The 26,917-nt window shown below is 42.3% G+C and overlaps 1 protein-coding gene across 3 annotated transcripts in view; it reads left to right on the top strand.

Annotated features, from left to right (window-relative positions):
* Positions 1-13,671, top strand: part of SERPINF2 (serpin family F member 2) — a 21,770-nt gene extending 8,099 nt beyond the window's left edge. For 2 of the 3 annotated variants that reach the window (XM_072639944.1, XM_072639946.1), the window contains exons 4-9: positions 663-1,017; positions 1,891-2,034; positions 2,368-2,571; positions 6,093-6,235; positions 10,655-10,859; positions 12,061-13,671. In XM_072639944.1, the coding sequence (XP_072496045.1) occupies positions 663-1,017; positions 1,891-2,034; positions 2,368-2,571; positions 6,093-6,235; positions 10,655-10,859; positions 12,061-12,476 (1,467 nt within the window). In that variant the 3' untranslated portion in view covers positions 12,477-13,671. The remainder of the gene's footprint in view (positions 1-662; positions 1,018-1,890; positions 2,035-2,367; positions 2,572-6,092; positions 6,236-10,654; positions 10,860-12,060) is intronic. The other variant, XM_072639945.1, reaches the window with a different exon arrangement.
* The last annotated feature ends 13,246 nt before the right edge of the window (positions 13,672-26,917 follow it).

Here is a 26,917-nt window from a genome sequence, read left to right on the forward strand (position 1 = left end):
GTGAATCCATGGGAGCAGATGAGATCACCAAGTGAAATGATAAAGAGGGAGAGGGGAGGAGGGCCCAGAGCAGAGCCTTGGGGGATACCCACAGTTAGCAGGTGTGATGTAGATAAAGATCCAGCAAAAGACACTGAGAAGAAATGGGCAGAGAGGTAGGAGGAAATTTGGGGAAACTGAGAAGAGCATCCCAGAGAAGACAGGGTCAAAGGCTGCAAAGAGGTCAAGGTGGTGGAAGACTAGGATTTGGCAATTAAGAGGTCCCTGGGGCCTGGTAGCCTCTCATCTCCAGATTTCTGCTCCTATATTAAAGCAATACTCCCCTTGACTTTCTCTCTCACCCTCTCAAGCCCCATATGTGGTTATGTGGTAACTGATGCTCTTATGTGTCTGTGATGTTTTCTGGGATCCCCAGTGGATTTAGGATCCTAGCTCTAGAACTGGAAGAGATCTTGGATGTCATCTGGTCTACTCTTCCTCCTTTTACAGAGGAGGATGACTTGCCTAAGGTCACACTATAGTAAGTGGCAGAGCCTCAGGCCCTTGGACCCTAGAGCCATGTTCTTTCCATAGCACAGGTTCCTCATGTCAGGAAGAAGCAGAGGACCATGGCACCGTGGCTCACTTTCTCGTTCTTTCTGACTCTCCTTTCTTCTGTCCAGAATTCAGACAAGACACCAGCCGGTCCCATGGGGCAACCTGCAAAGTCTGGGGCTTTGAATTTTCCCATGGATACCCAGGAGCATGCCAGGAAAGCAGATTCCTTCATCTCTGGGGTTCCGACACAGGTTCCCGTCTCGAAGGTGTACAGTTGCCTGATGCCCTCAGAGGAGGCTTGGCAGAGAGTGGAGGTCAGCTGCAAGGAAACCCCCTCAGCAGAGCAGACCCACAAACTGGCTGAGTCCATGATGGAATTCACTTTAGACCTGTTTGCCAAAGTCCTGCAGAAATCCACGAGCCCCAATGTGGTCCTGTCACCCCTCAGTGTTGCTCTAGCATTATATCATCTCGAACTAGGTAACTGGGCTGATCCCTGCTTCAGAGGGGCTAGAACTCTGGAATGGGAGAGCTGGGAGGGACCACAGAGATCAACCAGTCCTGCTTCCTCTTACCACAGAGGAGGAAACTCAAGAGTCAAGGAATGAGTCGTCCAAGGTCACATGGTGAATTAGTGATGGAGCTGGGACAGCCTAGTCTAGTAGGAGTGAGTAGGAAATCCCTGCATTTCTCAGCAGTCTCAGATGCTGGCTACATACATGGTATCTGGGCGAGGGGTTACATTCAAGGTCTCCTATCAGAAAAATGGCTTGGGGCAGAACCATTCTCTCTGCTAACTTAATGATGCATTTGTAGAGTGCCTACTGCGTACTCAGTGCTATGGTAGGTAGTGTGAGGGATACAAGTGGGAGGCAGCATCTCTGTTTTCTAGGTGGTTACGGTCTCACGGAAGAGACTTACACGAAAAAGAATTAGAGGACTATAGGGGGCAGCCTATGCCTAAGTACCAAGATGTGTGGGCCAAACTAAAGGCAGTGGCAGTTTAAAAAGTGTGGGCCAGTAGAGTCAAGAACAGTTTCACCAAAGAGCTGGGGATATGGCTGGGCTTCAAAGGAGAAGCAGATTAAGGAAAGGAGGGGAAGGCATTCCAGGGAGGGCAAATGAAGAAGAGAGGAAAGGTGTGGAGGTGAAAATCAAGAGGGGTTTTTGTGTGGGGTGGTGGTTAAAAGTTCCTTACCACCACTTCACCCCCCTTAGAGTGGGGTGGTATCTGGTGCTGTGGATTGTCTGGTTGCAAAGGTGGGATGTAGGGGGATTGGTATTTGGATGTGGGTGGGGGGTATGCCAGCCTGGTGATACCCCCAATGGGACCACAGCCGGCGTGTTCTCCAGGAGCCAAGACTAAGACAGTCCAGCAACTCCGAAAGGTCCTGCATGTGGAATCTGCACCCTGCTTGCACCATACGCTGAATGGTGTCCGCCAAGAGCTGGGCCGCACAGCCCTACGCATGGCCGCCAAGATGTATCTGGAAAAAGGTGTGTGCGCTTGATACTGCCAACTCCTGCCACCTGTCTCCCTGTTTAAAGGAGGTAAAACTCTTCACTCATAATTACCCCACAAGACAGAGAGAATGTGTGGAGAATTTATCTCCATTTGATAGAAGAGGAAAGTGAGACTCAGAAAGTTTAGCAACTCACCCACTGGACACATCCAGGAAGGGCATGCTCGCACCCTGGTATTTTTACTTGGAGTCCAGGGCTTTTTGCACAAGCCCATGCTAGTAAGTAGCAGAGCTGGAATTTCCCTGACTCCAAATCCAACCCTTTTTCCAAAGTTATGAACATAACTTTATCTGGCTTCTTTCTTAGGCTTCCCAGTCAAACAGGAATTCCTGGAGCAGTCAGAGAAATTTTTTGGTGCAAAGCCTGCCATCCTAAAAGGGAATGAGAAGGATGACCTTCAGATCATCAATCAGTGGGTGAAGGAGGCCACGGAGGGAAAGATTGAGAATTTCCTGTCAGAGCTCCCAGCTAACACAGTGATGCTGCTTCTTAATGCCGTGTATTTTCAGGGTAGGTACCAGTGCATGCCAAAGACTGTCCCGCCATCACACCCATTGTCATTCCTTCCCCCTCTCTCATTCACTATAGCCTTGGGAGCCACCAGAAGGCTGAGCCTATGAGGGAAGACCCCTGCCAAGCATCATATTTAGGTGGTGCCAGATATGTGGTGGGGTCAGAAGCCCTGCAATGAGGTGGAGGCCCCCAGGAAATATAACCAGGGAAGGACATATCACCTTGAGAGCATAGTAGGAGATGGGAGAAGCCATCTTCTGGCAGAGAGATTGACTGTCAATGAGATATTCATCTATCCATGAAAAAATGGCCAATTAGCCATAGTCAGCATCTCCAGGGTCCTGAATGTAGTCACAGATCTCTCTCCTGCCAGGTTGATCCCTTTTAGTTAGTTTGGAGTGGGGAGTAGGGGGAAGAAACTCCCATAAATGCGCAGATTGTTAGAGCCGAATGGACCCTCAGCCAGGAGAATCAAGAATCAGAAATTACTGTGAGTGTTCGCCAAGGCTCTACCCTAGGCTGCCAGCCTTCTCTCTCTTGCTGACCTCATCAGTTCCCATGGTTTCAATTATCATCTTAAGGCAGATGACTCATAGACCTAAATATCCACCCCCAGACTCTCCTCTAAGAGTCCCTTTCAGGCCCCAAACACCAACTGACTCTTGGACACTTCAAACTGGATGTCCCATCAACATCTCAACATGAACCCAACCAAAACAGAACTCCTTATCTTTTCCTCTAAGCCCTTTCCTCTTCCAAATTTTCATCTATTTGTAGAAGGCGCCATCATCTTTCCAATCTTCCAGATTTGTAACTTTGGTATTTTTTTTTGGAGGCAGTTGGGGTTAAGTGACTTGCCCAGGGTCACACAGCAAGTGTCTGAGGCTGAATTTGAACTCAGGTCCTTCTGACCTGATGCCTGGCTCTCTATCCACTTCTGCCACCTAGCTGCCCACCAGCTTTTTCCTAAATTCTTCCTGTCTTCCCATAGCCCATCAGGTGCCAAATTTTTCTATTTCTAGGTCCTTCTGTTGACTCTTACCTGTTCTCTCTACTCAGACAGCTGCCACTTTAGTGAAGGCCCATGTCATCTCTTATCTGGCCTCCCTGCCTCCATTCTCTCCATATTCCAGTTCATCTTCAACATTGTTGACAGAATAATTTTCCTTAAGTGCATCTCTGATCACTTCACTCCCCTGCTCAACTACTGGAACTTCCTCCTGGCTCACCTGTTTAACTTTTAGGTCCCCTCACAACCTGGCCCCTATGTAACCTAGACATTACTCCTCCCCACACCCACCATCCAGCCCAACTGGCCTCTCTCCATTCCTCTAGCCACCATCTTTGTGCCTTCTCACCCTCTGGCCTAGAATTCAATGCATTCTCACCTCTCCTTCTGAGAATTCCTGTCTTCCTCTCAAGTTGCAAGGGGAAGCCTTTCTTGATCACCCTCTCCCAAATGCTAGTGTCCCTCAAGCGACTTGGATGCACTGAAATTTTTGTATGCACATTAATTTTTTCTCTTTACAGTTATCTTGTAAACATGTATACATATATATACTTATACACACATCCATACACGTATACATACACATACAGTATTGATATACATACACATACACATTTCCTTACTGTATCCCCTGTTACAACTAAGTTTTAGGGAGTAGAGAGGTTTACAGTTCTTGTTTTTGTAACCCCCAGTACCTAGTGCAGTGACATAGTAGGTGCTTAATAACTACTGATTGATTCAGTAATTAATTGAATCAGCATTCATTGAAGTGTTACCTTGTCAATTAACCATGATTAGTTAATTAATTTGCATCAGGTGATTAGTGCCATGACTTTGTGGATAGATCTGTTCTGGTCTCACCTCTGGCCTCTAATGTATACCGATTAAGTGACCCTGGGCCAAATGTTTGGCCTGTCAGAATGCCAGGCAGCTCTCCAGCTGCAAGAGCTGTCCAGCATTCAAGACGATGTTTTCTCACTGGAAGTTCCCTAGGTCACTGGAGTCTAACTCAAATAGAAATGGATCCTTGGGATGCATGTCGACTTTGCCATTGTTTTTGTCTTGAGTTGTTTCAGTCCTGTCTGACTCTTCATGACCCCATTTGGGGTTTTCTTGGCAAAAATAATGGAGTGGTTTGCTATTTCCTTCTCCAGCTCGTTTCATAGATTAGAGAAACTGAGGCAAATAGAGTAAAGTGATTTGCCCAGGGTCACATAGCTAGTGTCTGAGGCTGGATTTTAACTCAGGTCTTCCTGACTCCAAGGGCCACCTAAGCTGCCCCATATGTTGACCTAGAAAATCACAAATTAACATCATGTTGTATTGTATTTTTATTTATTTATTTTAAACAGTTCCCAATTATATTTTAATCTAGTTGAGGTTACACTCAGGAGTTTGATAGAATAAGGAAATCACAGATCCTGTCTAAATTTAAAAGAAATCTGCCAGGTATTGTACTAGGCCCTAGAGATCCTCAAACAAAAATGAAACCTGTTCCTTCCCTCAAAGGACTTGCATCTTATTGGGAGAAATGATACTGTGCATGTAGAAGATGGCTCTAACATGTAAAATATAAATAAAAAATATTACGGGGAGGCAATAATGGCTGGCAGGGGAGTGTGGGGAATAGGAAAGACTTCTCATAGCTGATGGCAGCTGAGCTTAGCTTTGAAGGGGGTGAAGAATTCTGAGAGTCAGGAGCAGGAAGTGACTTCCAGGCACAGGCGGACAGATAAGCTATGCAATGACCAAGAGGTGAGAATTGTGTAAGAGACAGCAAGCAAGCTAGCTAGTTTGCCTGGATTGTGCAGTAATGTATACTCCAAGTCTGATCTGGAAAGACAGGTCAGGGCCAGATTGTGAAGCACTTGACATATCAAACATTCACCCTAGAGGAATAGGGGTGATGTGGTCAGACTTGGGCTTTGGGAATGTGGCTTTGACAGCTGTTCGGATGATGAACTGAAGGCATTCCATTTAGGAAGCTCCTTCAATAGTCCAGGAAAAAGGAAATGAGGGGCTAAATTGGAGGGGGGATGGTCCCTAGTTGCAGGAGTGGGAAACCTGAAGCCTTGAGGCCACATGGGACCCTTTAGGTCCTCAAGTGTGATCTTTGAATCCATTTGGCTTCAGGACCTAGAGGGCCACATGTGGCCTTGAGATTGCAGGTTCCTCACCTCTGCTAATGTGAGTGGAGATGGAGGGAAGGGAAAGCATGCAGGAGATGTTGTGGGTGTGGGATTTGACAAGGGAATGGCAATGGGGAAGTGATGGAGAGTGAGGACCATTGGGTTTGAAGCTGTGGAAACTTGAGGTCTTTTGGTCTAATCTCCCTCATTTTACAGAGAAGGAAACTGAAGCCCAGAGAGAGAAAACAATTTGCCTAAATTCCCATGGGGAGTTAGATGCAGACCTTGGGACTTGATCCTGGTCTCCTGACTCCCAACCTAGTGCTCTTTGCAAAGAGACCAGCCAGCCTTGGTAGCTCCTCCTTTCTGCTTGGCTACAGGTTTCTGGAAGACCAAGTTTGATCCCAGCTTTACCAAGACTGATGTTTTTCATCTGGATGAGAAGTATGTAGTTCCTGTGGTAATGATGAAGGCCAAGAAATACCCTCTGCGCTGGTTCTTACTGGAACAGGCAGATGTGCTGGTGAGTGGTACAGGAAAGAGGGGAAGGTCAGAGCCTGAGTCTGAGTCCCCTTTCCTGAGATGCCGGGGGCTTTGGGAGCCTGGACACTGAAAGATGGGAAAAGACATCCAGGGTTCTGCAGAGAATGGAGTGAGTGTGGCCTCTGCTAGGTCTGTTCCAGGATGAGTGGTAAGTGCTTAGTTTTATTTTAAAAAAGTTAATTTGTTAAATTAAAATTTATTTTTTCTTCTTTCCACATTCCATCCACTGAAAAAGAAAAGAAAAAGAAAAGCCTTGTAACAAATATGCACAGTGAAGCAAAGCAAATTCCCCTCATTGGTCATTTTCAAAAATATTTGTCTCATGATGTACCTTGATCTGTTACCTCTCCAGCCCGAGGCTGGGAACAGGTTTCATCATAGCTCCTAGGGAATCCTGGCTGGTCATTTCATCGATTAGTGTTTTTAAACATTTCAAAACTGTTTGTCTTTGCAACATTGTTTCTGTGTAAATTGTTCTCTCGGTTCTGCTCACTTCACTCTGCATCAGTTCGTACAATCTTTCCTGACTTCTATAAAGCTATATCTTAAGTCAAAACTCATTTTCCATTACCATCTTGTACTATCATTGATTCAGCTATTTCCCAAAGGATGGGTGTCCCTTTAGCTTCTGGTTTTTTTGCCACCACAAAAATAACTGCTATACTATGAATATTTTTGTATTCATTGGTCTTTTCTCTCTATCTTTGTTGTCTTTGGCATATAGGAAGGTCTCAGACTCCTTTCAGTATTTGTTAAATCCATTCTTGCTTGTGGGATACTCCATGGTCACTGGGGTTAAGAGGTCTCAGGAATACCCAGTCACCTCCTTTGCTTGGTGACCAGCCAACTTGACTCTTTTTTAAAAAAAACGTTTTTATTGATACCTTCTGTTTCTTATATCACTGTTATATCCCATGTAGCCCTCCCAGAGAGCCATCCTATAAGACAAATAGTATTTTTTAGAAAAGAAGAAAAAAAATCAGCACAACTGATCAATATATTGAAAAAATCTAAAAACCTCTGCAATGTGTAAGACCTGTGGACCTTCCACCTCCTCCAAGGTGTAGGTTAGAGCTGTCTTCTCATATCTCTTCATTCTAGACATTCTCCATTTTTACAATTGGGTTATACTTACTTTTGATTTTCTGGAGTATAATTGTTCTGTCCATTTATGTTGTTGTAGTCATTAAGTATTTCTTTTCTTGACTCTACTTCCTTCACTCAGTTCAATTCATGGTCATCTCATCTTTCCATGCTTCTCTATATTCATCCCACGCATCATGTCTTACAGCCCAGTCATATGCTGTGACATTCATGTACCCTAATTTGTTTAATCATTCCCCAACTGATGGGCATCTACTGTTTCCAATTCTTAACTATCACAAAAAGTGCTACTATAAATATTTTGGCGTATATGGGGACTTTTTTCCCCTTTATTGTTGCTTTCCTTGAGATATGGAGTCTCTGATTCAATTTTAGTAACTTCCTTTGCATAATTCTGAATTGCTTTCCAAAATGATCATAGCATTTCACAGCTCCATCAACAACGTATTAATTTTCCTGCAACTCCACCAACGTTGACTGTTGCCATTTTTGGTCATTTTTGTCAATTTGTCATTTCTTGAGGTGAAACCTCAAGAGATTCTTTGATTTGCATTTCTATTAGCAATTTGGAGCATTTTTTCTTGTGGTTGTGAATACTTCGCAGCCCTTTTGAGAAGTGTTAGTTCATGCTCTTCGACCATTTCTCTATTAGAGAAATGGCTGTTAGTCTTAGATGTTTCTTCATTGTTTATATATCTTAGATACCAAACTCTTGTCAAAGAAATTTGATGCAAAGGTTTTTTCCTATTTGAGCAGCTCCCTCGAACTCTTAAAACCTCCTGTTCCTTCTTCCCTCCTCCTTTATCCTCCAGTCTCCTTTTCCAATTTCTAAAATGGCCAACTCAACTCATTAATTTTCTCTTTTTCTCTTTCGTTAATATCAGCCTTCAGGGAAACCAATTTGCCCCAAAGTTCTGCCTTGGATGCATCCCATAAATTCTGATAATGCCGTATATCTATATCTCTATCATTGTTATCTCTAATTGAATTTGTTTCTGTTTCTATTGTTTGGCCTTTAACCCCAGCATTATTCATTCACTGTGTTCTCCTCCTTCTTGCTGCTGATTATAGCAATTTGGTTTTCCTCTCTCCTCTGACTGATTATATTTGCTAAAGGTTTATCAATGTTATTGGTCTTTTTTGCAAAACCTCAGCTCTTTATTTTCTTTCTTAATTCAATTGTTCTATTTCATTTCCATTTTGCTAATTTCTCCCTTAATTCCCATAATTTCTTGTACTTGGTTGTCTACAGTGTGTTAATTTTTTCATCCATCCTCCATTTTAGAGGAAGAAGCACTGAATTTGGAGTCACAGATAGTGATGGCAGATAGGGACCAGATCACTAGCCTTGGGAACTCCCAGATGAAGAATGTCCTTCTACCAGTGTAGGTCTCATCTTCTTGGAGAATTACCAGGGGCCATAGGGGTGAGCTGATTTGTCCAGTTTCATGCAGGGATGGGACTTGAACCCGAATCTTCGTGACTCTGCATTGTTACCCTGCATTGCCTTGTCATGCATGCTGCCATATTGGGTATATGCAAAACAAACCTCAGAGAAAGTGAGACTCTCTACTCTTTCTTCCTCTTCTTGCCAATTAACTTTCTCTTCTGGGTTCCACTTCTCCCCATCTTCTGCTGGGCATTTTCTGGGGTTTCCCAAAGCACCAGGAATGAGGGTAGCTTGAGCAGCAGCCTGAGCCCCTGAAGTAGGATCTTTGCCTTTTTAAACTCAAAGGCACCTTGGAGATCATATAATTTTAGATCTAGACTAGGAGGGTACCTTAGAGACCACTTCTTCCACCACTTTCCTTTACTAAAGGGGGTAAACTGAGACCAGAGAGTCTGTGGCCTGCCCAAGGTTACAGAGGTAGGTCTAAGTGTCAGAGTCAGGATTCAGGTCCTATGATTCCATGCTCAGTGAGCCAGGCCCAGACTCTTTCCCCTCCATGGTATGGAGTCCAATAGCCTCACTGCACACGAGTAAGTCAGAGTCTAATTCAGTTAACCAAAGATTTAGTAAGTACCTCTTCTGTTAAGGGCTGGAGATGCAAGGATTAAGAAATGACAGAAAACCTGCTCTCATAGGCAATAAGCTGAGGCACGTCCAGAGGGAGCTAACTGGGCCAGTAAGAGGCCTGGAGGCTGGTCAGGGAAGGCACAATCCATGTCTCCCAATACCAAACGGTGGTCATGTGGACAAGAAATTAGCCTTGTTCTGCCTGGCAGAGGAGGGCTGAGCTAGGTATAAGATACTGAGAGGCAGATTTAGGCTGAATCAAGGGAAGATTGTGCTAACAATGGGAGCCATCCAAATGAGGCTACCTCCAGAGGTGGTAGGTTTCTCCCTCATTGAATGGAGACAGGAAATAAGCATTTATCAAGGGCCTACCATGGTCCCAGGGTACTCACTATGTTCCAAGTGGGACAGCTAGATGGTGCAGTAGATAGAGTGCCAGGCCTGGAATCAGGAAGACCTGAGTTCAAATCTATCCTCAGACACTTACTAGCTGTGTGACCCTGGGTGAATCACTCAACCCCATTTACCTTAGTTTCCTCATCTGTCAAATGAGTTAGAGAAGGAAATGACAAGCCACTCCAGTGTCTTTGAAAGTAAACCCTAAATGGGGTCACGAAGAGTCAGACATGTCTAACCCTAACCGAACAACACATGTGCCAAGTGCTTTGCAAATAATATCTCATTTCATCCTCATAACAACTTTGTGAGATGGGTGCTATTATTTCCATTCTACAGTTGAGGAAACTGAGTAAGACAGAGCCAGGGTCACACAGCTAGTAGGTGTCTGAGGTCAGATTTGAACTCAGGTCTTCCTGACTCCAGGCCTGACTCTAACCACTGCACCACCTAGCTGCCTTGGAATGAATGAATGGAAAGCATTTATTAAGTGCTTACTGCATGTGAGGCATTATGCTAAGTGCTGGAAATATAAATTCAAAAGACAGGGGCAAGGAGATGGCCAGGGGTAGAGTGAAGTGAGGTTCTCCATGCAGTCTTCCAGCAGAGTCTGGATCACCAGGTGTCAATGGTAGTGTAGTGGGAGGGCACGGGGTAGGTCTTATTGAGGCTTTGTTTTTGATGGCCCCTCCCCTTTGAGATTCCAGGGGGTTACTTAGAAACTTACCTGGAAAGTCAGGGCTGTAGCAGGTCAGAGGTGCAGAGGGCCTGGAGCCTGGCTCCCCTTCTTTGCTCTGGGCTCCTCTCATCCCCCAGGCCCCACATCTCTTGATATTTCACCCAGGATCCTTGACCATGCTGCCTCCCTTGTTTCTTTCCCAGGTGGCTCAGTTCCCTTTCAAGAACAACATGAGTTTTGTGGCCGTAGTCCCCAGCCAGTTTGAGTGGAATGCCTCTCACGTCCTGGGCAACCTAAGTGGGGCTGCCTTGCACCAGCCCTTCATGAAAGAGAGGCCCACAGAGGTGATGCTACCCAAGTTGCACCTGGACCACAAGATGGATCTGGTCTCAACCCTTGGCCAGTTGGGTAGGACTCCTAGGATTGGGGCAAGGAAAAGAACTGCAAGTGTGTGAGTGTGTGTGTGTGTGTGTGTGTGTGTGTGTGTGTGTGTGGTGGGGGACAACAGAACACGTGTCCAGAGTTTGTTTTCTTAGTTTACTCCTGGAACCGGAGGTTGGAAGGTGGGTAGGCAGTCGTGGCTTGAACTCTTAGATATATCCTCTTTATCTTGGCCTACTAGGGATCCGGGGAGCCTAGATTTAGAGTTTGAAATCCTAACCCCCTCATTTTACAGATGAAGAAACTGAGACCCAGAGAAGTTAAATGTGACCTGCTCAAGGTCATAGACCTAGTAAACAGCAATGCCCAGATTCAAATCTGGGCTAGAGCATAGAGTTAGAACAGGAAGAGACCTTCAAGGTGAAGTGAAACTGAGGCCCAGCAAGGCTGTGTACCCTAGCTGATAAGTGTCAGAGGCAGGATCTGAACCCAGATTTTCCTGGATCTGAGTCCAGTCATCTGTCCATTCCGCCACACTCCCTCCTATCTGACTCAAAAACCTGGTACTCTTCATATACCTAGTACCTTAAATTTCAATGCAAGAGGAGGAGTGGGAGTGTAGCCTGGGGAAAGATCCCTGGCCTGGGAATCAGGCCCCCTTACCTCTCTGCCTCACTGAATCATATTGGGCAGCAACTTCCTCTTTCTTGTCCCAGGTTCTTCCTCAGTAAAAAGGTCTGTTCTCGCCCAGGAGTTCTTATCCATTTTTGTGTCATGGGGAGGAAAGGAATAAATGTTTTTACAGTGCCCACTACATGCCAGGCACTGTGTTAAGCATGTTACAAATATTATCTTACTTTATCCAAAGGGTTCATAGGCCCTTTGGCAGTCCAGGGAAGCCTATGGACTCCTATTTAAAATTATGGTTTTAAACATACAAAATAATGCTTTGGATTACAAAGAAAACCAGTTATATTCAAATAGTTATTAAAACAATAGATGGGCCAAAATAGAAAATGGAGCCAGGAGCCATAAGGGGGTCAGCTAAAGGAAATCTCTAACTGTGAGGCTGGTCATCTGTATCAAGGAAGAGGGAGGAGCCCAGTCACAGGGCCATGCCCTGGAGCTCAGTCTGCTGCTGCCTCTCTCCCTCGTAGGGCCACGTTTGCAGGAAGGGTGGGCTAGGTCCACTCACAGTAGTGACCAGATTATCCCTGCCTCTGGACAGGCCTCCAAGAGCTGTTCCATGACCCAGACCTACGTGGGATCTCTGAGAAGAACCTTGTGGTGTCCAGTGTCCAGCACCGGGCCACTCTAGAGTTGGATGAGGCTGGCGTGGAGGCCTCTGCTGCCACCAGTGCGGTCATGTCCCGCATGTCCCTCTTCTCCGTCAACATGAACCGACCCTTCCTCTTTTTCATCTTTGATGACATCACCCATCTGCCACTCTTTGTGGGCAGTGTCAAAAACCCCAACCCCAGTGGGCAGAGGGAGATTAAGGAACAAAGGGATGCCCCTGACAATAAGGATTTCCTCCCCGGACAGAAATTCTTCTTTGTGAAAGACAACTACTTTGGTCCCAACTTGAAATTCTCTCCCCCCATGGAGGAAGAGGACTACCCTGAAGTCCAGAACCCCAAGTGAAGGCAGGTGGGGTTGTGGCAGCATCCTGTGCCCTCCAGACCAACCTGAGCTTCCCCGTTGAGGTTGGGTTTGGGGCAGGGACTCTGACCTCTTGTGACTGTTTCTGACCAGTCTGCCAATTTGGGATGAGGCGCTGGTGCCAGGGGATGGGGTTTGGGATCAAGAGGAGAGTTTAAGTGGGATGGGGGAGGAGAAGAGGAGAAGATCCCATCCCCCTCCCTTCTCCTTGGGGTATTGGTGGGACTGGGGTGGGAGGGCAGGAAGGGGGAGGGCATTAAGGAAATGTAGGCTATCGGGGGTGGGAGGGATGGTCCACTTTAACCTCTTGTGTTAGCCATTGCAAAAGGACTGGGAGGATTTCTCTTTTCTGGGGCTTGGGGCCTGCACACTAATCACCAATGACAAAGGTCATTCACAAAAGAAAGTGTAGCACTTCACAGTTTGTTTACAGTTATTTTGGTGGGGGAGGTAGGGTCATAGAGGTGGAAGAGGAGGGAGGGAGCAAATACTGCTTGATGCCTCTTCTGATAGTATATAGGACTAGGACAAATCCACCATTACTGGTGGAATACAGAATCATCTTACTCTGAGGAAAGGGCTGCCTATTGGTAGGAGCAGTGGGAGAAAAAAGATGGCAACTGAACTATTAGAATCACAGATCCTAGATCTGCTGGCTGGAAGGGACCTTAGAGATCATTTAGCTAAACCTCCCCTCATTTTACACATGAAGAAACAGATACCAAGAGAAAGATTTGCCCGAGGTCACAATAGCTAGTAGACTCTGGTTTCATGTACTCCACACCACTGGTGGTATCAGAGCAAGATCATTTGAATAGGTTTTAGTCCTCTTTGACTTTGGGAAGGTTAAATGAAGAGGGGTAAACTAGATAATCCTTAAGATCCCATCTTGCTCTAACGTTCGCAGAGTTGATGGCAACATCAAGGTGATATCCTGAACAGAGGAGACCCTCGTTGATCTAGTGGCATGTTCTCCCGATCCCACAGCAAGCCAGGCCTGACCCCCCTCACCTTGCCTCACCTCTAACCATCCCCAAGGATCCAAAAGTCACCAGATTGGTTCTCCTTCTCTCCTCTGAGTACTGTTTGTAGTGGGCAGGAAGGATGGCTGCAGGCTTGTTTTGTAAAGTTTTTCTAGTGATTTTTATGTCTTCTGAATAATAAAGAATGAATTGGCTAGGCTGGTCTGATATCACTGGGCTGGAGAATCTTGGGAAGTGGATAGATGATGGACAATAGTGGGTAGGAGGGAAAGACAACAAGACAGATAGCCATGGAATGAGTCAAAGTTAAATGGGACAAGATGGGAGGAGACTCTCTCTTCCTTCTCCTTAGCCATGGCAATGGACACCTGGTAGGGAGGTTGAATTAGCCAGAAGGGCTAGCTGGGAAACGGCCAGAGATGGATAGTCAGGATGGTGGTGGGTAGGTGTGGACACCAAACTACACAAGGATCAAAAGAAGTAAGGAGAACTAGGAGGTCATATGAGCAACAAGATGGCACACTAAACATTTTCTCTGAATCCCATGAGCTTTTGAATCCCTCTAAAACAAAAATTATGTGCCAGGGGAAGGTATAAATCAGTGGTGGGCTTCATAATCAAGAATGTGTGGGGTAGGGTTTCTACCAGGGGTCATGAATCAGAGAGTGAATATAGAGTAGATGAGAAAACAGGATAAAGAGAGTGAGAGAACTTCTTTTTGGAAATGGGTACAAAAAATGAATTAAGAAAACTAACGAACAAGACTAGTTGAAAGGGAGGAGAGGAATCAAGTGGACTGAGAGAAAACAAGTAGAAAAGAATTGTAAAATGAGATAAAAGTAGGAGAGAAAAAGGAACTAACAAGTAAAGTCCCAAAGGGAAAGGGGGTAAAAAATGAGAAGAGGGAATCAATGGTGAGGGCAAAGTAAATTAAAGGACATAGTGCTCTCTTTAGAGCAGGAGGAGAAAAATAATTTTTAAAAAAGCAATATTAGATACAGATGGAGGAAACTATAAACCTCTCATAACTTTAACTAAACCCAACAAAATTAAAAGGCGTGAAAGATTGCATAAAAAAACCCTACAACCTGCTGCTTACAAGATACATATTTAAAAAACAAAAACATACACAAAGTTAAATTGGGGAGAGGAAAAAATAATGTGCTATGCATTAGATGAATCAAAAAAGCAGGAGTTGCAATCATGCTACCTGACAAAGCAAAAACAAATATTCAAAAAATAAAAAGGGATAAACAAGGAAACTGTATTATGACAAAAGGAACCATAGACAACATACTGATATCTGTAATAAACTTATATGCTCCAAATGCCTTAGTATCTGTATTCACAAAGGAAACCTTATTTGAACTACAAAAAGATACAGACAGTGACACAATAGTAACAGGAGACTTCAATACCTCTCTTTCAGTTTTGGACAAGTCTAACAGAAAAGATAAAAAAAAGGAAAAATATGGAACTGAACAAATTGCTGGAGAAACTAGAGTTAAAAGACTCATGGTATCCTCTAAATGGGACAACAAAAGAATATAGATATTTCTTGGCACCACATAGAACTTTTACAAAAATTGACCAGGTGCAGAGATATTGCAAACAAATGTAAAAAGGCAGAACTAGTTAACATATCCTTTACAGATCATAACACGATAAAAATAATAATCGGTTCAGGGACCACAAACAATAAATACAAATCTATGTGGATATTTAACAATGAAATACTAAATAATGAGTGGGTCAAAGAATAAATCATATAAACGATGAAAAACTATGTAAAAGAAAATGATAGTGATAAAAACACGTCAAGATTTCTGAGACACAAACTTAAGCAGACCTCGGGGAAAAATCATATTCTTACAAACTTACATGAACAAAACAGAAAAAGAGAGGATTAATGAGCTGAATATGCATTTTAAAAAATTAGTCAACAGATAAACAAATCTAAAATAAGCATAAGAGAGGAGGCATTAAAATTATAGGAGGGGAAACAAAAAACTATGGAAATGATAAATAGAATTGAAAGTTGGTTCTTTGAAAAGATCAATAAAATTGATAAACCCTTAGGTAATTTGATGAAAAAGAAGAGAGCAGAAAATTAACTAAATAAAATAGCAAATAAGCAAGGTAAAAATTACAGCAAAACTGGGTGAAACAAAGAGAATAATCAGAACATATCATGCATAGTTGCATGCTAACAAAATGAAGAACACAAAAGAAAGAGAGGAATAACTTCAAAAAGAGAAAATTCCCAAAGTATCAGAAGACCAGTTAGAGATCTTAAAGAACCCAAATTCAGAAAACAGGGACTACCAAAGGAAAACTCCAGGTCCTGCTGGATTTACAGGTGAATTCTATCAAACTTTTAGAAGACAGTATCCATACTTCACAAATTATTCTACAAAATTAAGAAAGTACCTTGCCAGAATCCTTTTATGAGACAGATATAGTTCTAATACCTAAACTAGGAAAGCATAAAATATGGAAAGAAAGCCATAGGCCAGTATCATTAACAACACTGACTCAACAATTTTAAACAAAATCCCATCATACAGATTACAGAGATTTATCTAAGAAGTAATTCATCATGCTCAAGAGGGATTAATACCAGAGAAACAAAGATGGTTCAATATTGGCAAAATAAGCAACATAATCATACCAAACCAAAACATCTTAAATCAGATGATCATCTCAATAGATGCAGAAAAAGTCTTTGACAAAGCACAATACTCTTTTACGCTAAAAACCCCACAACATATTGACATAAAGGAACCTTTTCTTAATATCGTAAAAAGCATCTATCTAAAGCCAAAACTAATGTTGTCCATCCTTTGTATTAGAAGAAGACCTATGACATCATGACATTGGGGTCAAGGTACAATGTGTTCACCTGTGGCTGATTAGAAGGCTCTACCACAAGTCAGGGCACAAACAGTTCATTTGAACATTTGGGATTGAGATGTCTGTTGATTTGTGCATTTAATGTTTCCTTTGTGCTAGTGTGATTCTACTTTGCTCATAAAGCACAGAGCCTTCTTTGATGTGGGCACATTGGTTCTGTGCCATTGTCTCTCATGTTTTGCAATCAATACTAAAGTTCTTCAGAGAGACCTAGAAAGTGTCTTTGTACTGCTTCTTCTGCCCTCTGTGTGAGCAATTGCCTTGTGCAAGATCTCCGTAAAATAGAATTTTAGGTAAACATTCATTTGGCATTCAGGCTATATGGCCATAGATGTTGCCCGCTCTGCAGTAGAGTTTGAATGCTTAGCAGTTCAACTTGAGAGAGGACATCAGTGTAATGTACTTTATCTTGCCAGGTAATCTTCAGAATCTTCCTAAGACAATTCAAATGGAAACGACTCAGTTTCCTGGCATAGCATTGGTCCAGGTTTCACAGGCATACAATGACGAAATCAGCACAATGGTTCTGCAGACCTTCAGTTTGGTAGACAGCCTAATAATACCTCTTCTCTCCCATACTTTCTTTCAGAGTCTGCATGTGTCAATCTTATCATGTATGCGGACATTCCTGGAAAGTATACCCCCAAGATAAGTGAACTTATCCACAGAACTTAAAATAGTTTCATTTGCTGTAACCAATGGTTTATCTCTATCAAAAGTAAAGTTTTAAGTGAAGCTGAGAGATGCAAGATTCTTGGCTCAGTAAGAAGGCAAACGAGATTCAATTTTATGCTGATCCCAACAGTCCAAAACACTTCTATGATGCCCTGAAGACTATTTAGGGACCAAAGACCTCCTGTGCATCTTAACTACTCAGCCACCCTGATGGAGCCACACTGATCCATGTGTGGATGATTACTGATCAGTGATAAGGACATGAAAACTAAAAGCAAGCATCATATACAATGGGGATACACTAGAATTTTTTCCAATAAATACAGGAGCTGAAAAGGCTAAGTACTAAGTAATAGCACTAAGACGAAAGAAAGGAATTAAAAGAAAAAAGATAGGTATACCTACCCCCATTTGCTGATGATATAAAGATTTACTTGGAAAATCCTATAGGATCAGGGAAGATATTAATTGAGACAATTAGTAGCTTTAGCAAAGTTGCAGGCTACAAAATAAATCCTCAAAATTCAACTGCATTTCTATATAATAATAACAACAATTTACAAGGGAAGTCTCATTCTGAATAACTACAAAATGCATAAATTATCTGGGGATTGACCTACCAAAGCACACAAAAGACTTGTATGCAGAAAGAAAACTATAGGCATTAATGAACATTGACTCAAAAATTTTGAACAAAATCCTGTCAAACAGACTACAGTGATTTATCCAAGAAATCATTCATTTTAATCAAGTGGGATTAATACCAAGGAAGCAAGGATGGTTCAACATTGGGAAAATAATCAACATAATTAATCATATTAAAAACTTCCCAAATTACAAAATGTTCCTTAAAGAAACAAAGATCAACTTAAATAGCTGGAGGAATATTCGATACTCGTGGGTAGGCGATGCTAATGTAATAAAAATGATAATCCTACCAAAATTAATTTGCACTTTTAATGTTATACCAATCCAATTAGTAAGTAGATACTTTATAGAACCTGATAAAATAATAACAAAATTAATTTGGAGAGACAAAAGATCTATAATATTGAGGAAACTGATGAAAAGAAGTAGGGATGAAGGGAGAGTAGCACTTCCAGATATCAAACTATATCATTAAGCAGCAGTCATCAAAATCATTAGGTCTCAGTTAAAAACAGATAGATCAATGCAACAGATGAGACAAGGAGAATCAGAATCAGAGAACTCAATAATCCAGTATTTTAAAAAGTGAAAGCATAAATTAACTAGGGAAAACTACTTATTTGATAAAAACTGCTGGAAAAATAGGAAAGCAATCTGGCAGAAACTGGGCTTAGACTCTTACTTATACCATATTTCACAATAAATTCTAAATGGATATGCGACCTTAATAATAAAGATCATACTAGAAAAAGTAGAAGAGACCTCAGCAAGGCAAGGATCTAAGACAACTCCAAAAGACTCATGATGGAAGAAAATGCTATCCACATCCAGAAAAGCACTATGGAGTCTGAAGGCAGATCACACCATACTATTTGCTCTCTCTCTCTCTCTGTGTTTCTTCTTTCTTGTGATTTTTCCCATTGTTTCTAATTCTTCTTCTTTATAACATGATTAACATGAAAATATGCTTAATATAAATGTATATGTAGAGCCTATATTGAATTGCATGCCATATTGGGGTGGGAGCAGGGAAGGGAGAGAAAATTTGGAACTCAAAATCTTATGGAAATGAGTGTTAAAAACTAAAAATAAATAAATCAATATTTTTTAAAAAGAAAAAAATAAAAGAGACACAGATCATATATTTCTAACCAAACAAGAGAGAGAAGCAATTTGCAAAAGATAATATAGGTAACGTTGATTATTGAAGCTGAAAAGCTTGTGCACAGACAAAATTAAATTAATGCACCTAGAGAAAATCAGTGGCCAAATGGGAAAAAAAAAATCTTCATATCAAATTTCTCTGATAAATGTTTAGCATCCAAGCTATATCAACAATTTATATATATATATATGTATAGATTATATATGTACATATATGACTAATACTCATTCTCCAACAGATGAATGATCAAAGGATATGAAGAAACAGTTCCCCAAGAGAATTGCAAAGTATTCAAAATCACATGAGCTCCAACTAACTAATAATAGGAGAAGGAGAAATCAAAACAACCTTTAGGTTTCTCCTCACACCCTGCAAACTGCCAAAAATGAACTAAAAAAATGATAATAGTCAATGTTGGAGGAATTGTGGAATGATGGACACACTGATACATTGTTGGTGAAGTTAGTGGTAAACCGTTTTGGAAAGCAATCTGGAATTATGCAAATGAAGTTACTACAATGTCATACCTTTTGAATCAGAGATGGTATCCATCATTGTGCTTGTACCTCAAGAAAGCCATCAATAAGAAGAAAATCCCCATATACTTTAAAATATTTATAGTAGCATTTTTCTGTGATAGCAAAGAATTAGAACTAAAGTAGATGCCTATAAATTGGGGAATGACTAAAAAATTGTGGTAAATGAATGTAATGGAATGATGTGTGGGATAAATACTATTGTTGCTGTTTCCAAGAGAACCATGACATCAAAAAGATGGTGCCATGGCCTGCAAGTGAATTGGATTTAAGTGAGGCAGGGCTGCTCAGAGTCACCAGCCTCACTCTCTCCTCTGGAGTCATCAGGATCCAGTGGCCAGCTATCGATTGGGATGACTGGAGACGACTCCTGGGATGAAAACAGAGAAGCGTGGAAGACAAATATGAATTGTGCAGAGTGAAGGAGGCAGAGACAAGAAAAGAATATATACAGTGACTACAACAAAATAATACACAGAACAACTAACTACTCACCAGAAAATCTAAAGTAAATTGAACCCAATATAAATCTCAAGTAAGACTCAATTGAAGAGATGGGGTTGGGGTTGTCTTCTCCTGTCTGTTCAATGGAGTCTTACTTGAGATTTGTAATTTGGTGGAGGTGGGAGATCCACAGCTCTTACACATTACATAGATTTTCAGATTTTATTCATTGTATTGACCGTTGTGCTTTTTTTTCCTTTTCAAAAAACATATTATTTATCTATGGGTTGGCTCTCTGGGAGGGGAAGAGAGAAGATTCATGGGAAAATATGATGGTGTAAAAAAGATATCAATAAAAATTGATTTCCAAAAATGTAAATGGGAAATGTTTAACAAAATACATAAAAACAACACAACATAGCTAACTTTGAAAAAGGGAAAGAAGTAAATATGTTTAGGTTGGAAGAGAGGAGACAGAGTGAACATATGATAACTGTCTTCAAGTATGTGGAGGACTGTCATTTGAAAGAGGGATTAAACCTATTCTGCTTAGTCCCAGAGGGCAGAAACAGGAACAGTGGGTGGAAATTGCAGAGAAGCAGATGTTGGCTGGATGTAGGGAAAGATTTCCTAACAATTAGACCTGTCTAAAAGAAGGATGGGCTGCTGCAGGAAGTAACGAACTCCTTCCTAGAGGTCTTCCATCAGCAGCTGGGATGTTGAAGAGGAGATTGTGGGGTATTTTATTATTTTTATTGACATCTTTCATTCTTACTCCACCAATCTTTTTCAATGGTGAGGAGACTCTTAATTAAGATCTTACTTCTATGGGATCTTAAGTCAAATTTTTAGATCAGGAAACTGTCCATGATCACAGGCAGCTGAGCATCAGAGCTGGGATTGGAACCCAGAGTCCCTGACTTCATAATTAGTGTTCCTTCCATGTACACACTAATGTTATAAAGATAATGGAATGACAAGATGGCCTCAAAGGACCCTTCTCACTCTGAGATTCTGTGTCCTGAGGAGGAGCAGGACAGACTGACCCACTCCTGAGGGGTGCCCGTGAACGGAGGCTTTTCTCTTCTTCTCCCTCTGCTGGATCTCACATATTGGTTGTATTAACTCCCAGGAGTTTTGCTTGCTGTCATCTCTTTGCAGATGATTCGCAGACCCAGCCCTAACCTCTCTTCTCAGCCAACTGTCTCTTGGGCATCTCCACTTGGGTGCCTCATAGACATCCAACTCAATATTTCTGAAACAGAACTCATCATCTTTCCCCCCAAGCCCTCCCCTTCTCCCAGCTTTCCTATGTCTATTGAAGGCACCACAATCCTCCCAGTTGCCCAGGCTCACAATCCTTCTCTCGTTGAAGTCCACATATGCAGTCTGTTGTCATATTTTATCTTTTTTTTAATCTTCACAATAACTCTTGCATATGTCCCCTTCTCTCAACCCATACAGCCTTGAATAGGCCTTTGTTACCTCCTACCTAGACTCTTGCAATATCCTGATGGTTAATCTCCCTATCTCAAGCCTCTTTCTCCCTCCAACCCATCTCCAACTCAGCCACCAAAGTGAGCACAGATCTGACCATGCCATGCCCTTTATTCAATAAACTTGGGCTTCCTGTTACTTCCACATCCAATAGAAAACCCTCTAGAGTTTAAAGATCTTCAAAATCTGGCCGTGTCCTTCCTTTCCAGTCTTTTTACACTTAGTTGATTTACTCAATTTACATTTACTCAGTGATCCAGGAGTACTGATGCACTTACTGCTTCTCACCCACAACACCCCATCTCTCAACTCTGCCTTTGCACAGGCTGTATTCTGTCTCCTTCCTCCTTCCTCATCTGCTCTCTGGCTTCCTTCGAGACTCAGTTCATACGCCACTTTCTGCAGGAGGCCTTTCCTTGGTCAACTCAGCTGCTGCTCTCTTCTCTGAGGTTACCTTCCACAGTCTCTGTACTTATCTTGTATGCATGAGTTATGCATATATTCTCTATCTCATTAGGATGTAAACCTCTGGAGGTGGGAAACTTGTGTTTGCTTTACTTTGTACCCCTGAAGGGTATAGTATCTGACACATAGTAGGAATTCAATAAATGCTTGTTGACTGATGATGTGACTACCTCCACTTTTCAGTCTCACTTCTCATTAACTAGCCTTTAAACCAGTAACACCAAGGGTGGGGTGGTGGTGGTGGTTATGGGAAGTATTTAGTCTGGGGCAACTCCCTTTGGTTGGCTCTGAATGTCTCTCGTAGCCTCTATTCTCAAGGGAGGTTGACCCATGGTTCCAGGGCCTTTGCAGAAAACTGAAAGACTGCTCTTTATCAGCCCACCACAAAGGGCCAGCTGCCTCTGGCGCTAATGTAGAAACCAAGGTCTGCCCAGAATAGTACTTTCCTTCACCATCTTTGGAAAGACGGGGATAATTACCAAGCCTCTAATCCCAAGGCTAACCCTTAACCAAGTGCTGGTGTTTATGGCCACAGGGAAGGCCAGGCAGCTGGTGCCAAAGCAGGGGTTGTCTGTGTCAGAGGCCTCTGGGAGGGCAAATGCTGGATGCTGGTGGGGGTATCTCATCCTGATAATCTGCTTCATGCTGAAGCAGGACCCCAGGATCTCTAGAGGAGACTTTAGTTCTTTCCAAGAGGGGAAACAGGAGATTGAGAGCCATTCTGCTTTCCTCAGGCTAAAATTATGTCTACCTGCTCCCTTCTATATTATTAGTCTAAGTGGGATGTGGCCTTCCCGGATCAAATTGCACTTCTGATGTCTGTTCAGTAATGGAGGGGAGAGGGAGAGGAAGACCCCAAGCTTTATATCCAAGGCTTGACCCCTTTCCCACCAAATATCAATTCCACAGTGAGCACACATAATAAATAGATAGATAAACAGAAAAATAAATAAATATTTATCCAAGTGGATAATAAAACGGAAATCAGAGAAAGTGTACATAGATACAGAGAGAAGGATCTCTAACATAGGTAGCAAGATAGCTCAGCTTATCCAAAAGAGAGGCTCCTGGACCTCACCCAAGGGGAAGTTCCCCCAAATCTCGAGTGTAGCAAGCTGTGATGGGGATATGATGGAGACAGCCAGTTCCTCTTCTGTTGGCAACTTCCATCTTCTCTCTCCAAGCTAGAAGCCAGAAGAGCCTGGAGTAACTCAAAAAACCAGGAGGGGCCCACATAGTAGAGTACTGCTCACTGCAATAGTAGTAGACTACAATTTATGAAGCGATAAACCAAGGAAAGAAAGTGCTTACTTGGTACTGGTGGAGGTGAAGTATAAACTAGCTAGTGAGCTGCTCTGTAGTGAATGCACACTGGCCTTTCAACTGGTTGTGATCATTCTACGATTCTTTATTAATTTGTTGTTGTTTAGTCGTTTCCAGCCATGCCCAGTTCTTCACAAGTGATTTTGGGGGGAGGGACAGTGAAGATGCTAGAGTGGTTTGCTATTTCCTTCTCCAGATCATTTTAGAGATAAGGAAACGGGCAAACAGAACCCTGTTTGCTTGCCCAGGGTCACACAGCTAGTAAGTGTCTGAGGCCAAATTTGAATTCAGGTCTTCCTGCTTCCAGACTCAGCAGTGTAACCACTGTGCCACCTAGCTGCCCTTCCTTCTTTATTGCTTAGCATTTCTCTTTCTGTGTGGGAAGTGTGCCATACTTGATTCATGTTGACACTCTGGGTTGACACTCATGCCCTCCGCCTACCCCTCTATCCCCTGTACTGGGTTAGACTAGAATTAGATACCTCAGAACCAAATTCAGAATTGTTCTTCAGGAATCTGTGGTGGGACTGAGGAAACTAAGATCAGATGCAGCCAACCTCAGAGCAATGGGTCCAAGGCAATCCAAGAGGGCAGGTAAAAGGCAGACAGAGCCAAAAACCTTTGTGGTCTGAGTTTAGTGGTGCCTGACTAGTTTGGAATCCAGAATTACCAGAGTCCAGACAAGAGGTGTTGAGGGCAGGAATTAAGCTGATAATTGTGTGACTACAGAGAGGGGTCAGAAGCCGGTGATATCATGGAGGCAGAAAACAACGTTTGGTACCTGATTGGAAATATGGGATGAGGGAGGAAGTAGGGGACAACATTAAAGATATGAACATGGAAGACCGAAAGAATGTTGGTGCCCTCTACAAAAAACAGGGAAGGTTGGAAGAAGGGAAGAAGTGGTCTATGGGGAAAGATAAGGAGTTCTGTTTTGGACGTGTTGATTTGGAGATGCTCATGGGACATCCAATTTGAAATATCCAATAAGGGGCCTGAAGGTCAGTGAGAGACGGGGACTGGATTTGTAGATCTGTAGGGAAGTTTGGATGGGAGTGGGGAGATGTTACAGAGGGTTCAGAAGAGAGGAAGGGGGATGAAGTAGGTAGGAGCATAGACAAGAAAAGAATTTTAAAAATCCACCCTGAAAGGGAAGCCTTTGTAACGAGAATGACCAAGCTCATTGCTGTTTTTTGCCCTTCTTTGTATCCTTGGTGCTTAGCACAGTGGCTGGCGTACAGTAGGTGCTTAATGAACGTTTGTTGACTGACTTGAAGGAACTTACAAATTAAGAGGACACATACATACAGAGATCACTAACGTTACCAGGTAGGTCCTTCTCAGGAAGCCTCAGTTTACTCTTCAGAAGTATGAGGTCTAGATTGTCTTTATGGTCCCTTCCAGTGCTGGCATTCTGTGATTCTGTGACTCACCATAGAAGCATCAAGGAAGGAGAAATCTCATGAGGTTTAGGAAATGGGGATCCTTCAGGGCTTGAGTGAAGGTTTCTGCTATAGAAAGGAGATCTCTGTGTCTAGATAGGCAGGAGAAGGGAGGGCTAACATTAACTTTACAGGTGCATCATCCAGTATGAGAATTAGTTGCTTTATTTTTAAAATTTAATTTAATTATCCAGCATGTTTATCTGAGCAATACAATGATTTTAAAAATGTGAATAATGTCCACTTTAAACCTGTGTACTTATCACATACCTTTTTCTATAAAAATTCCCAACATCGGGAACATCAGTGACAATCCTACCTATTAAAGCTGTGAATTGAAATCTATTTTTTTTTTAAATAAGATGAGGATTTTCATGATTCATCTTAGGCAGTGTGGTTCAGTATCTGGGTTTTAATTTCGAATAACCTAACGGCACAGTGATAAATTATACAGAAATAAAAGTGGCATATCGTAGCACACATGCTCTTTGTTGGTTTCTCTTTTTCTTTTTAAAAAATCTGTTCCCTTCCATGCCACCCCTCCCCACACTGAGCAAATTATAAAAAGAAAAGAAAAAGAAACCCCTTAATATACAACTGCGTAACCTGGTGGAACAAATTCAATGGGTTGCTTTAAGAGAGAAGGACATGGCTAAATGACTTCACATGGATATTGGATCATGGATATTGATATCATGGAAGGAAAACTGGCTGTGAAATTAGAGACCAGATCCCACCTCTGATTCTTACCATCTTCAGTTTACTTGTCTGAAAAAATAAAAGAATTGGACTAGCAGGCTCTTCTAGTCCTAGAGCTACAATGCCAAGATATTCAGAGAGGACATGCTAAGTAGGAGGATTCATATGATAAAGACTCGAAGATGGGAAGGCAAATGGTGGACTCTCTAGAAAAAGCATGGCTTAGCTGAAATGAAGGCTTATATAGGGAAGTCATATGAGATAAGACAGGAGGTCCAGCTTGGCATCAGATTTTGGAAGGCTGTGAATGTCCATGCTGAAGAATATGAATTGTATCGCGGTGGCAATGAAGAGCAATTGAAAGTTCCTGAAGAGAGGAGTGACATGTGAATAATCTGGCATTAGCATGTGGGATATATCAGAGAGAGCTGGACTATTATCATGGTCCAGCTGTCCTACTTAATCCAGGCACAGAGCTGTGTTCTCTGTGGCATGTCAGGAGCAGTGGAACTAGGGAGATAGGCTTATCCTCTTTCCTTGTCAGACAGGGAGAGTATTGGAAGGAAAGTTTTTTTTAAAAAAAGAAATAAAATTCTTGTCTTCAGGGACCTTAAGACTCTGTAGTTAGTGATGCTGAGGGAAATGAGCAGAACCAGGAGAACACCGTACACAGTAACAGCAGCATTGTGCAATGGATCAGCTGTAACTGACTTAGCTCTTCTCAGCAATGCGAGGAGCTAAGGCATCTCCAAAAGACTCTTGATGGAAAATGCCGTCCACATCCATACAAAGAACTATGGGGTCTGAATGCAGATGGAAGCAGACTATTTTCAATTTTTTGTTTTTTCTTTCTTGCATTTTTTCCTTTTTGTTCTGATTCTTCTTTCACAACATGACTAACGTGGAAATATGTCTAACATGATTGTACATGTATAGCCTATATCAGATCGCATACCATCTTGGGGAGAGGGGAGAGAAGGGAGGGAAGGAGAAAAATTTGGAACTCAATCTTACCAAAATATATGTTGAAAATTATCTTTACATGTAACTGGAAAAAATAAAATACTATTCAGTGCAAAAAAAAAGAGTCTAGAGTTAGGACAACAATGTATACATGTAATGACAGGAATGACAGGAGATTGTACTTATGTAAGAGGAAGCAGAGACTTGATTTGATTATTGTTTTCCTGCCTCACCCACACCAGTTGCTGGAGTCACATGTGGCTTCAGATGATGAGGCTGAAATGTGTTAACAAGGTGCTAACACCCCACACTTCTTTAGCAAAGTGTGAATACCTTTCTCTGATGAGTCAGAAGGGAGCATCCTCATTTTAAAAATTGATTATGTCTTTAAATTGCTAAGCACTGGAGGAGAACGTAAGTTCATAGATTTGGGAAGGTTGTAGGCAATCCTTGGAGAAGTTGTGGAGTGAGGGGGGTGGGGAGGAGAGAATTTCTTGATTTTTCTCCTGGTCCCTGTCCCTGATCAGCCATAGTATGGAGCACAAGACCACTTGTGGATGAGGAGGCACCCTCATTTGGAGAGTCAATCTGAGAGAATTAGAGCCATAGTTGAAGGAACAGAGGCAAACTCTAGACAGACATGCATACAGTGACATAGTTACTCAAGGCT

The sequence above is a fragment of the Notamacropus eugenii genome, chromosome 2 (assembly GCF_028372415.1).
Source record: "Notamacropus eugenii isolate mMacEug1 chromosome 2, mMacEug1.pri_v2, whole genome shotgun sequence".
Taxonomy (NCBI): Eukaryota; Metazoa; Chordata; class Mammalia; order Diprotodontia; family Macropodidae; genus Notamacropus; species Notamacropus eugenii.